The sequence below is a fragment of the Dipodomys ordii genome, unplaced genomic scaffold (genome assembly GCF_000151885.1).
Source record: "Dipodomys ordii isolate 6190 unplaced genomic scaffold, Dord_2.0 Scaffold19, whole genome shotgun sequence".
Taxonomy (NCBI): Eukaryota; Metazoa; Chordata; class Mammalia; order Rodentia; family Heteromyidae; genus Dipodomys; species Dipodomys ordii.
In genome coordinates, this window is record NW_012267235.1 from 13,205,740 (window position 1) to 13,218,419 (window position 12,680).

Sequence of the window (12,680 nt, forward strand, 5' to 3'; positions counted from 1 at the left end):
TCGGGGCGCTACACGGCCACCCGCCGCCCGGGGACCCGGCGAGGGGGCGGGGGCAGCCCCGAACCGGTCCCGGGACCGGCCCCGCTCCGGTCTCACGCGCTTTCCACGAAGTTTACCCTCCTCGCGCTCCGCCGCGCTGCTCGGGGAGCCCTGCGGTCTACGAGGTGAGAGCAGAGCCGGGGAGAAGGCGGACGGGGCGGTGGGGGGGGCGCGGAGGAATGCGCGGGCGGCGGGGTGCGGAGCCGGGGTCCCGCGTGCAAGACCCGGCCCGAGCCGGCCGTGCCCCGGAGCCGGGATCAAGTGCTGTTTGTCCCGCGGAGGCGCAGAGCGGTGCCAGGCCCCGGGCAGCCGTCGGCTGGCTGGACCAGGAGACCCGGGTCCTCGGCCGCATAGACCGGGGTGGGGTGGGGGGGGGTTGTTGGGAAAGTTGCTGGGTGGGCAAGGTGTAGGTGACCCGAGGTCCCCCCTTTCGGGTCAGTAGGCCCCACTTAGCCTGGGGCTCCTCCCTTGTACCTACTGTGCCCTTAAAGCCGCACGGGCAGACCCTTGTACCGAGCGCCCATTTCCTTCCCCCACCGTCCCCTGGCTGTGTCACCCTATTTCCCACTTTATTAGCTGCAGAGCGATCACCATGGCTTTTCTCTTCCCACCAGTGTCCTTCTCTCGCTTGTCCAGGGTCTGGGGGGGGGGGAGGTCATTACTGTTCTTCCTGAACCAGTCTCTGATTTTGGCTACTCCCTTCCTGTCCTGGGACAGACCAGCCCCCTTTTCCCCTCCCATGCTTAGGAAGAAGGCTGGTATGACAAAGGTTGGAGGTCCTTTGGGACCTGGCATCCCTGGACCTTTTCCATAGTCCTTACCCTGCCGTCTGTGGGTGTGGGCAGCCCAGACTCTCCTCTCTGGGTGTGGGTACCCGATTACCCACATTCCTGGGCTCCAGCCTGGCACCTTCCCTTGGGCAGTGGACGCCATAGTATTAGCCCCAGGCTGGGGCTGGGACCAGTTTGCTTCCTTTCCCTTCCCTTCTCTTTTCATGCCTCCCCTTTGAGACACAGGTATTCCAGGTCTTGCAGAATGGAGCTCTGGGGTTTGGTATGGATACAGGATGACCCCACCCTCCCCTGTCCATTGTCCTAGATCCTGAGGAGGAAGTACTGGGGGCTGGGCAAGGGGCTTGGGGCCCACAAGACAGGCGCTGTGGATCCCAGTCCCAGCCTTTCAACTTTGCCATCAGTCCTCCCTGCCTCCCAAGTGGAGGTTGTGTGGGCTGTAGGTGGGAAGAGGGATCTACTTCTCCTTTGCTGACACTATTGGGGAATTATTGATTAGGTTTTATATTTGGGGTTTTCTTTCTTTTCATCTCTTTTCTGGACTCCCACTTTGTGCTTTGGCTTCAGAATCTCCTTCCTGCCTATTAACATTTCTGAGCATTGACACCCTCCATGTCTTTCTTCTTCCTCCTCCCATTCTTTCCTTCACAGAGTGACCTCAATCTTTTGTCGCATTTTTCTCACTTTCTTGGTGTCTATGACTTTCTGTCCCTCCTCTCCCCCTTCTCACCACCCTTATGTCTGCCCATGTGTGTCTTTCTCTGAATTGCCCTCTGTCCAGCCTCCCTCCCCCCCCTCTCATCTTTCCCTCTCTCTCTCATCTTTCCCATCTGAATGTCTAGTACACTTGTGAGTGACGAGGAATAAAAATATCACTATCCCTGCCCTTGGATTCACATTGCACTTAGGGGGGCCAGTTATCTTTACTTTTCCTAACATTACCCCCACCCCTGGCCCTCCAAATACAGAACTCCAGACAGGTCTCTGGGGACACAGGTGCTTCCTAACCACTCTCCCCCCACTACCAGGGTTTCCCCTACAGCCCCTGCTGTGTGGCCAGGCCCCAAGTGTAGGATGGGGCTCCCCGTTCAAGGGCCGGTGGCAGCCAGAGCTGATACAACCCCCTTGGTCTGGAGCCAGGACGCCAGGTAACTCTGGGTGATGGCTCAGGTCCCTGTGAGCTGGGATAGGGCTGGGGAGAAAGGCAGGAATACTTTTGGAAGCCCCTTAAGGCAGTGACATTTGGGAGGAAGGCTGGGGAACAGGAATTGAGTCCTTGAAGGGCTGGGTAGCTGTCTGGGCAGGGGAATGGAGAGACCGTTTCAAGGAGAAACTGGGAGGCAATGTCTTTGTCCTTCCAGTGTCTCTGACTACCTCTCTTTTTCTGTCATTTAGTTGAGGAAGGCAGGAGTGTCTGGAACTATGGCTGGAGCCTCGGTGAAAGTGGCAGTGAGGGTTCGGCCCTTCAATGCCCGTGAGACCAGCCAGGATGCCAAGTGTGTGGTCAGCATGCAGGGCAATACCACCTGTGAGTGTGTCTCAGGGGCCTGGCTGGGCACAAGTGGGGAAGGCCAGTCCTGCTGGGCTGAACCAGGAGGAGGGTTATGCTAGGCAGAGCAGGTGCTAGTTGTAAGGGTGGGGGTAGGGCAGACTGGCCTTTCCATGTTCCTGTCCCTGGGAGGGGGAATGTTGGCCGTCAGCCCTCCATTGCCCAATCCAGGGAGGCAGCTCAGTGGGGGCGGGTCCTAGGAAGCCAAAATTAGCTTTGTGCTGGAGGGGGTGGGGAGTATTAAAAGGGGGAGAGAATGAGCTAGGACAGAGATGGGGAGTCAGATTGCTGGACCCCAGAGGATTGTAAGGGAATGGGCAGAGGTTGGGAATACCTGACCTTGACTTTCCCTCCTTTGCCCTCTCCTTTCCCCTCAGCCATCATCAATCCCAAACAGAACAAGGATGCCCCTAAAAGCTTCACCTTCGACTATTCCTATTGGTCACACACTTCGGTGAGTTTGTTGGGCTGGGAGTAGTAGGCCAGATTATGGCAGACAGAGGATTTAGGTACTGGAGAAGGGGGTATTACTGGGAAATAGAATCTCCAAGAGATTGGTTGAAACTGGATTGCAAAGATGAGAACCCTTGGGTGGGGTACATAGTACATTAGGTTGTGACTGTGATGACCGGGAGGGGAAGGGAAGAGACTCTTGGGATAATTAGGACCAGCAAGGGCTGGATAGGACCCTCAAGATGCTTCAGTTGATAATGAGAGTGGGGGTATGAAACACACAGCTCCTTTGGGCAATCATCGACGATGGAGCAGGACTCTTGGTCTGTAGAAACAAAAGACAAGGTCATCCAGAGCTCTTGGTATTCTTTTCTGCCCCTTGTTCACCTAGGCTGAGGACCCACAGTTTGCATCTCAGCAGCAGGTGTATCGAGACATTGGGGAGGAGATGCTGCTCCATGCCTTTGAAGGTTACAATGTCTGCATCTTTGCCTACGGACAGACAGGAGCTGGGAAGTCCTACACCATGATGGGGCGTCAGGAGCCAGGGCAGCAGGGTATTGTGCCTCAGGTATATGCTGGGGACCTGGTTGAGTAGTCAGGGAAGGACCATCTTCAATTGAGTTGCTCCACAGGGAAGGAAGGTCAGTGCTATAAGGATAATGGGTAGATACTTGGCTGAGGTTTTTAGTTATTAGGGATATGATAGAATGTGAGGATTGGCTGAAACCTGGTGGGCATTCTTGGAGAGGGAGGTGTCATTCCCACCAGAGGCAGTGAAGCTCCATGAAAAAAGTCAAGGCTTTGGTGTCAGAGAACACTAGGTGTAGGCCCTGGTTTTACCATATACTGCTGTTTTTCTTTGTTTTGTAGTTATTGTGAGTGTAATTTCCCTATGGGCCTCTGTACCACAGGTAAGGTGTTAACTGTAGAAAGAGGTAGTTTGGAAAACTGAGTTGTCCATAATTTTCCTTGGCCAAGCAGCATAGTAGCCATCCTGGGGAGCAAAACCTCTGACTTGTGACCTCTCTCTTAGGCTATGGAAAGGGTTCAACCTGGGAAAAGGCCTGGCATGACAGGTGTGCCCTAAAAGGGAGCTTTTCTATGTTTCCCTCCAGCTTTGTGAGGACCTCTTCTCTCGTGTTAATGAGAACCAGAGCGCTCAGCTCTCCTTTTCTGTGGAGGTAAGCTCTGGTTTTATTGGGGCACAGGGAGGGGCCCCTATGTCTCTGGGCAGAAGGTAGAATGATTAAGACTGAAGTCAGGGCTGGGAATGTGGCTTTGTGGTAGAGTGCTTGCCTAGCATGCATGAAGCCCTGGGTTCGATTCCTCAGTATCACATAAATAGAAAAAGCTAGAAGTCGCGCTGTGGCTCAAGTGGTAGAGTGCTAGACTTGAACAAAAAGAGGCTCAGGGATAGTGCCCAGGCCCAGAGTTCAAGCCTCAGGACTGATCAAAAAAAAAAAAAAAAAGACACCAGGCAATCTTGGGAGTCAGTCTAGGATCTAGTTTTGGGCTCTACCTGTGACTATGTATGACTTTGGGCAGTGATTTCAGACTGAAACTCCTGAATGTGTTCATCTGTGGATGCTAATGATTCAGACCCCCCAACCCCTAGGGTTGGTGGGAGGATCAGTGAGCCATCACAGTCAGGGGCTTAGTATCAAGTCTGGTATGCATGCACTGCAGTTAGCCGGGTCCTTGTGGTGGAGTTAGGTGAGGTTTACTGGCAATGCCAACATTGTCTTCCTCACTTTTTATTTGCATCCTTTACTCAGGTGAGCTATATGGAGATCTATTGTGAGCGGGTACGTGACCTCTTGAATCCTAAGAGTCGGGGTTCTCTCCGGGTCCGGGAGCACCCCATCCTGGGCCCCTATGTGCAGGACCTCTCTAAGCTGGCTGTGACCTCCTATGCAGACATTGCTGACCTCATGGACTGTGGAAATAAGGCACGGTAAGACCAGCTGACAGAGTGGAAGAGAAGGGGACAGGACTGGGAAGGTGAGGGGCAGGACCCTGTGACTTCTACTTTCCCCATCAGGACTGTGGCTGCCACCAACATGAATGAAACCAGCAGCCGTTCCCATGCTGTCTTCACCATCGTCTTCACACAGCGCTCTCATGACCAACTCACTGGACTGGACTCAGAGAAGGTGAGGATCTCTAGAAGGAGGACAGTGTTGTGATAGAAGAGGCTTGGGCTGTCCTTCCTCTTCAGCTTGGGTCTTCCATAGCCCTCTCTAACCTCCCCATCATATTAGTGTATTACAACTCCTGCTTGTCCTCACAAGACTTCTCAACAGGGCACCAGTCACCAGTCCCACTTGGGCCCTTGTCCCAGCACACAGTCGACCTATATAAATATTTGTAAATGAATAAATAAGTAACTAGCTCCTTACTGTTATCTACAGACTCTATTTCCTCCTTTTTTTTTTTTTTTTTTTGTGCTGGTCCCGGGCCTTGAACTCAGATCATGAGCATTGTCCCTGAACTTTTTTTCGCTAAGTGCTAGCACTCTACCACTTGAGCCAAAGCTCTACTTCTGGCTTTTTTGGTGTTTAATTGGAGATAAGATTCTCATACCTGCCCGGGCTGACTGAACCATGATCCTTAGATATTAGCCTCCTGAGTATCTAGAACTATAGGCGTGTGCCACCAGCACCTGGCCTTCCTATCAGTTTATTTTATTTTATTTTATTTGTGAACATACTGTACAGAGGGGTTACAATTACATGGGCAGGATAATGCGTACATTTCTTACCAAGCATTGCAGCCTCCTCCTTTGTTTACCCTTCACATCCCTTCCCAGCCTCCCCCCTCCCCCCCTCCTATCAGTTTTATTTGTCCTCTCTTAGGACTTCTCTAGCCCTTGCTAACCACTCAGATTTCTTCTCTGATTTGCCTTCCCATCCCTCCCTCACTCTAGTCACCCACTTCCTCTTTCCTGTGAGCCTAGGTCAGTAAGATCAGTTTGGTGGACCTTGCTGGGAGCGAGCGGGCTGACTCCTCAGGAGCCCGGGGCATGCGTCTGAAGGTGAGGATGCTTTGGAGGGATAGATGTTGGGCAGGTTCAAAGGCTGAGTGGGAAGATCATTGATCATCACCCAGAACTCTTGTGGTAAAGGGAAGGGGAAATAGAGCTGATTGGGAGAAGAAGGTCTCACCCCTACATTCCTCATCCTTTGCCAGGAAGGTGCCAACATTAATAAGTCCCTGACTACTCTAGGGAAGGTGATCTCAGCCCTTGCAGATATGGTAAGCCTTGAGGGTTGGGAAGACAAGGGTTCAAGAGAGCAGGCATAGGCAGTGGCCCATTCTAATTTCCTTTCCTTATCCCCCCAGCAATCAAAGAAGCGCAAGTCGGATTTTATCCCTTACAGGGACTCTGTACTCACCTGGCTGCTCAAGGAGAATTTGGGTGAGCAGTTTTTCTCCCCTCTTTGTTGACTCTGGTGCCCCTGTGATAACACCTGATGTATCCTCTTGCCATCTCTAGAATCCCAAATCTAGTCAGTGTTGTCCCACTGTCTCTCCCCCTAACCTAGGAAATATCCTTTGAAGATTTCCTATGCTGGAATCAAGGCCACACGCTGCCAAGCCAAGGGCCTCACTGACCTGCCTCCCATGACTCTCCCTGACTCCACACCCACTGCTGACTTCAGCCTTCTCCCCTGGGTCTGTGACTGTCCACAGATACCTGATGTACCCCTGACCTCAGTCCTCTCCGCCTAGACTTTATGGTTTGCACCACAACTCTTGGCTTCCTCTACCTCATACTGTGACCCTTCCCTGCTCACTGAGCCTTCCCTCACTTGGCCTCATGACCCAGTGTGACTTATCCTAAGCTCCAGCTCAGCTAATGCTTTTCCATCCTTTCTATTCATAGGTGGGAACTCGCGCACAGCAATGATTGCAGCTCTGAGTCCTGCTGACATCAATTATGAAGAGACGCTCAGCACCCTCAGGTAAGAGATTCATCTCTGGCAGGGGCAGCCCTCAAAAGTGCCAGAAGATTAGAAGCTGGTTACTCAGGACTGTGCCATATGTCTTGGGAATTGGGAAGAAGAGTGGGGATCAGGCAGCCCAGCAAGGGTTCTTGATGCTTGTCTTCTAATCCCCCTGTCCCTCACCTAGGTATGCTGACCGCACTAAGCAAATCCGCTGCAATGCTGTCATCAATGAGGACCCGAATGCTCGGCTGATCCGAGAATTACAGGAGGAGGTGGCCCGGCTGCGGGAGCTGCTGATGGCTCAGGGCCTCTCAGCCTCTGCTCTTGGAGGTAGGGGCCCCAGGGATGGGGGGGCAGTTCAGGGACACTCTATGACCCATTCTGGCCCTCTTTCCTTATCTTTATCTAGTGCTGGGGTCTGGGAGGAAGCAACTACTGGGAGGCTCTTCTTGTGTTCAGTGACATGGACACAGATACAGAGAAGGCATTTGACAGGCTTCAGGAATTAATGACAAGTACAGGAATAAATGGCAAATTCTACATCTATAGTTTTTACATAGTAAATTGTTAAGAGGCTACTGGTATGTCTGCCTTGCAAAAATTCCTGAAAAATATCAGTTTGTTTTTGTTCTTTTGTTTTGTGGTATTGGGGATTGAACTCATGGCCTTGAGCCTGCTAGGTAAGTGCTGTATGCTTGAGCCACACTCAAGTCTGTTTGCTTTTAGGGTGTGTGTGTGTGTGTGTGTGTGTGTGTTGCACATGTGCACCTGAGGCTTAAACTCTTTTAGGGTGTGTATGTGTGTGTATGTTGCACATGTGCACCTGAGGCTTAAACTCAGGGCCCAAGCATTGTTCCTGAGCTTTATTTGCTCAAGGCTAGCACTCTACCACTTGAGCCACAGCTCCACTTCTGGCTGGCTTTGAACTGGGATTCTCAGATTAGCCTTCTGAGTAGCTAGGATTATAGGTGTGAACCCCTGGTGATCGGCTTGCAGTTTGTTTTTAAGATGGGGTCTTGATTCTAAGTTTTTGCTTGGGCTTGATTTGAACTGAGATCTTCCTGTTTCCCCTTTTTATTTAAAGATAGGGTTTTGGCCAGGTGCCGGTGGCTCATACCTGTAATCCTAGCTACTCAGGAGGCTGAGATCTGAGAATTGCAGTTCAAAGCCAGCCCCGGCAAGAAAGTCTGTGAGACTCTTATCTCCAGTTAACCTCTAGAAAACCGGAAGTGGCACTGTGGCTCAAGTGGTAGAGCACTCACCTTGAGCTGAAGGGCTCCGGGACAGGGCTTAAGCCCAGAGATCAAGCTCTGTGGCCTACAAAAACAACAACAAAAAAAGATAGGGTTTTACTATGTGGCCTAGGCTGGCCTCAAACTCAGGATCCTCCTACTTTAGCACTTGAGTGCTAGGATTGCAGGTGTGCACCACCATGCCCAGCAGCACCAGAATTTCAATTGACCATGAATTTAACAGTCAACAATGGAATGGCTTTTAAAATGCAGTAATCAGCACTGATAAAAATAAAATAAAACAGTATCTGTGTGAGATGTTGTTTAACCCAAGTATGAACCCTGTCCACTCTAGTGATCCATTCCACTGAGGGGAATCAGGGTGCTGGGACACCTTGGAGGGAATACTGTTCGTGGGAAGAGGAGGAGGATAAATTAGGTGGGATGTTCATCTTGTAGTGTTTCAGGGGCTGGGCAGAAAAAATGGCACTATATATAGGCTTTCATGCCAGAGGGCAGAGCATGCATGTTGTGCAGCACATTTCAACTCAGCAAAGTGAGGCAATAAGAATGAGAAGAATTGGCTTTCAAGTACAAAGTATGGCCTCCATCCCTGGAATATAAGCAGAGACAGGGTGCCCGTTTGTCAGGGCTGTAGAGGACCCCCTACCATGTGGGAGGTTGCCTTCTGTAACATTCCTGGCCTTCTCTAGTTTGATCAGTTCCATTTTTCCTTAGCCTCCTTCTTTTACCTTTCTCCCTTTCAGGTCTGAAAGTGGAAGAGGGGAGTCCTGGTGGTGTTCTGCCAACCGTTTCCAACCCCCCTACCCCAGCTTTACCGTCATCTCCCCCTGCCCATAATGGGGAGCTAGAGCCCTCATTTTCTCCCAATGCTGAGCCCCAGATTGGGCCTGAGGAGGCCATGGAGAGACTGCAGGTAGGAACCTGGAGCCGGCAAGGGGTAAGGGGCTGGAGACTACTGAGAGTTTACTTTTTCAAAGCCAGGGCTAAAGAGATAGATGGCATCCTAGGAGTATTGCAGCCTCCGTGGTAGATATTGGTCCCAGGTTTTCCTGATCTCCATCTGTCCCTGTGCTTCTAGGAGACAGAGAAGATTATAGCTGAGCTGAATGAGACCTGGGAGGAGAAACTGCGCAAGACGGAAGCCCTAAGAATGGAAAGGTGCGAGGGACCCAGGGATAACCTATTGAGACTTTGCAGGGAAGAACATGAGTAATGAGAAGACTGACATTTGTCTTTTCTTGCTCATAGGGAAGCATTGCTGGCTGAGATGGGGGTAGCCGTCCGGGAGGATGGGGGAACTGTGGGTGTCTTCTCTCCAAAGAAGGTATGTAAACGATTGTGGAAAGAGATCTGGGGAACACTTTGGATACCTAGAGAAGAGGGTTAGAGGTGGCAGGGTGAGAGTTCTGTCCCTAATCTTTTCCTCTTATGTCTCTGATCTGGCCCTTGCTCCTTCTGCGCCCTGTACCATGAACAGGTCCATGTTCTCCACTATCCTTGCTTTCTTGATCAGACAGTGATATAGAGGGTCCAGTGCTTATCAAACGCCTGTAAGGAAGGCCTTTGGAGCTCAGAGGATGATAGACCTCCCTGCTTAGCTCTAAGTCTTTATGTGTATGTGTTCCTGCACAGAATTGGTCAGAATTAATTGATTGGGATTCATGAGAACCTGCTCAATAGTGGTTATCTCAGAGAGAGGAGGGGGAACAGAGAAACTGGAGTTTGGTTGGCATAGGAACTTAGACTGGCATATGTTTTTCTGCCTTTTGGATTTTGTATCCTGTGCATATACTCACTATGCAAAAAATTAGCTCACAAATACATATTTTGAAAGGATAATTTAGAAGACAGGTGGAAAGGGGATGGAGGAGTGAGCATGACTCAGCGATTTTAAGTGTGGAAGGCTGGATTATAGATGGATGCAGGGTGGCCTGGAGACAGTGCATAGCTTCCTGGGAAAGGTAATTTGGGAAGTGGAGCCTGAAAGATGGGGTAATAAGGAGTAGGGACAAACTTCTGAATCCCCAGAGTACATGTTGGGGTGAGTAGGGGACACCGATGTTTGACATGTGCCTGCTAGGTACTAGGTGCTCAGTAAAGCTTTGCTGAGAAGAACAGAAAAGGCAGGAATGGTCAGGCTCAGATGGGGATTGGAATGATATTTAAAGTATCATTAACTAGCTGGCATGTGACAGACAGTGACCAGTCAGAATGGATGCTAGTTGTAGAAAATGAGCATAGCTGCCTGGTGTGATGACACTCCTATAATTCTAGTCCTCAGGAGGCAGAAGCAGGATTGAGAGTTGGAGATCATCCTGGGCTATAGCAAGACATTGTCTCCAACAAGCAAAACTGAGAATGTAATACAGCTCAGTGGAGTACTTGCTTATCAACTATAAGGCCAGGTTCAATCCCCAGTACCACACACAAAATAAAACAAGGCTAGCCCAGCTGATTGGTACATGTCAATGAAGGGCAGAGCAGGAACTTCCAGTCTCACCAGAGAAGCAGCCTTGCCTGTCTGGTATATGATGCAAAGCAGCTAAGATCAGGGCTTAAGCAGACAGACTGCTCTCATACAAGTTAGGTCACTGGGGTCAGCCAAGAAGAGGTAGTAGATTTTCTCACAGAGGCCCTACTTTAATTTGAGAGGTCAGGCCTCACTAATTAAGAAACTGAAAACACTTCTTAAAAAAGGAAAGGGCTTTGCTTTGTCTGGCCCGCACCATAAAGCAAGGGAGAGAAGTGTGAGTAGATAATTTGGGTGGCAGGCCAGGCTGAGTGCTCTTGTCCAGGACCAGGGTAATCAGGGCTTTGAAGTCCTGAGAAAGCTATAGACCCTTCTAGACGACAGGTACATCTTAGGAATCAGGGATGTAGATGGCTTCCAATTACCTTTGGGTGCCTGTAACTAGGACCCTTCTACTCAATGGCAGGGTAGAAAAAAGCAAACAGAAAGGGGTGGGATGATTAGTGGAGTGTGTATTTCTTTCCTGAAGGACTTACTACTGTACAGGGATGCTACTTACTAAAGCCCAGGGACCAAAAAGAGGATTTTTATTTTTTTTAAATTAGTCATGGGGCTTGAACTAGGCCTAGGCGCTGTCCTTGAGCTCTTTTGCTCAAGACTGGTGCTCTGCCACATTGAGCTACCAGTGCCACTGCTGGTTTCATGAAGTTAATTGAAGATAAGAGTTTCATGGGGGCTTTCCTGTCTGGGCTGGCTTTGAACCTCAATCCTCAGATCTCAGCCTCCTGAGTAGCTAGGATTACAGGTGTAAGCTACTGGCACCTGGCTTAATTTTTTTTTGGTTTTGTTTTAGCTGGTCCTGGGGCTTGAACTCTCCCTGGGCACTGTCCCTGAGCTTTTTTTTTTTTTTTTGCCAGTCCTGGGCTTGAACTGTGGCCTGGGCACTGTCCCTCAGCTCTTCAGCTCAAGGCAAGCACTCTACCACTTGAGCCACAGCGCCACTTCCAGCTTTTTCTGCTTACGTGGTGCTGAGGAATCGAACCCAGGGCCTCACGCATATAAGGCAAGCACTCTACCACTGAACCACCTTCCCAGCCCTCCCTGAGCTTTTATGTGCAAGGCTTGCACTCTACCACTTGAACCACAGCTCTACTTCTGACTTTTTTGGTAGTTTATTTAAGATACGAGTCTCATGGACTTTCCTGCCCAGGCTGGCTTTAAACTAAGATCCTCAGATTTCAACCTCCTGAGTAAGCTAGGTTAAAGGTGTGAGCCACCGGGTGCCTGGAATAGGGAGGGTTCTTGTATTTATTGTACAGATAATAACATAACAGGGAAAACTTTCCAATAGTACTAAAAAGTGAGTACATTTTAGAAAGTCTCCTTTTCATTCTCAATTTTTCCTTCTCTTAGAGAAACTACTTTATCATTTCCTAATGTGTTCTCCTAGAGGCAGCCTGCATGTCCAGGCATGTATTACATACCTAATTATCCATGTGCGCACACACGTGGCCTCCCTTTTTAATAATAGTGGTTGCATACCTTGTTATCTCAAAGGTTACTTCACTTTTGACATTGTGTCAGAATATTCTGTCATGTAGATGTAGGATATCTTACTAGTTTCCTATTAGTGGGCATTTAAGTGTTTTTGATACTACAAACACTGCTACAGTGGTTAGACTTGAAAATTGGTGCTGTCTGTAGAAACAAATTCTAGAAGTAGACATTTGGGGTCAGATGGTGGCCGTTGAACCTTTTTTTTGTGGTGGGGGGGTAAGAGGGGAATTGAGATAGAACCAGAGTCTCATGCATGCTAGGCAAGTACTCTACCACTGAGTTACACTACTACCTCTACTTTTTTTTTTTTTTGGTGCTGCTACTGGGGTTTGAAGTCACAGTCAGAGGTGCTATTCCTTAGTTTTTTTTTGCTTCAGGCTAGCACTCTACCACTTGAGCCACAGCTCCACTTCTGGCTTTTTGGTGGTTAATTAAAGATAAAAGTCCCAGATTGGCTTTGAATTGCAGTTCTTAGATTTCAGCCTTCTGAATATCTGGGATTGTAAGTGTGTACCACCATGCCTGATTACTAAAGTGTCCCGTGAAGATTATAACCACCTGAATATATCTTCCAAGAGCAACATATAGGTACCTGTTTTTTTTTTTTTCTTT

General features: G+C 49.7%; 1 protein-coding gene across 1 annotated transcript in view; it reads left to right on the forward strand.

The window, feature by feature from the left end:
* The first annotated feature begins 19 nt into the window (after positions 1–19).
* Kif1c (kinesin family member 1C) overlaps positions 20–12,680 on the forward strand; it is a 29,890-nt gene continuing 17,229 nt past the window's right edge. Inside the window, exons 1-16 of the mRNA XM_013013139.1 lie at positions 20–164; positions 1,859–1,978; positions 2,226–2,358; positions 2,757–2,833; positions 3,224–3,403; positions 3,951–4,016; positions 4,611–4,789; positions 4,877–4,988; positions 5,792–5,869; positions 6,025–6,090; positions 6,178–6,253; positions 6,722–6,800; positions 6,970–7,115; positions 8,785–8,954; positions 9,120–9,199; positions 9,290–9,365. Of these exons, the coding sequence (XP_012868593.1) occupies positions 2,253–2,358; positions 2,757–2,833; positions 3,224–3,403; positions 3,951–4,016; positions 4,611–4,789; positions 4,877–4,988; positions 5,792–5,869; positions 6,025–6,090; positions 6,178–6,253; positions 6,722–6,800; positions 6,970–7,115; positions 8,785–8,954; positions 9,120–9,199; positions 9,290–9,365 (1,491 nt within the window). The 5' untranslated portion in view covers positions 20–164; positions 1,859–1,978; positions 2,226–2,252. The remainder of the gene's footprint in view (positions 165–1,858; positions 1,979–2,225; positions 2,359–2,756; positions 2,834–3,223; positions 3,404–3,950; positions 4,017–4,610; positions 4,790–4,876; positions 4,989–5,791; positions 5,870–6,024; positions 6,091–6,177; positions 6,254–6,721; positions 6,801–6,969; positions 7,116–8,784; positions 8,955–9,119; positions 9,200–9,289; positions 9,366–12,680) is intronic.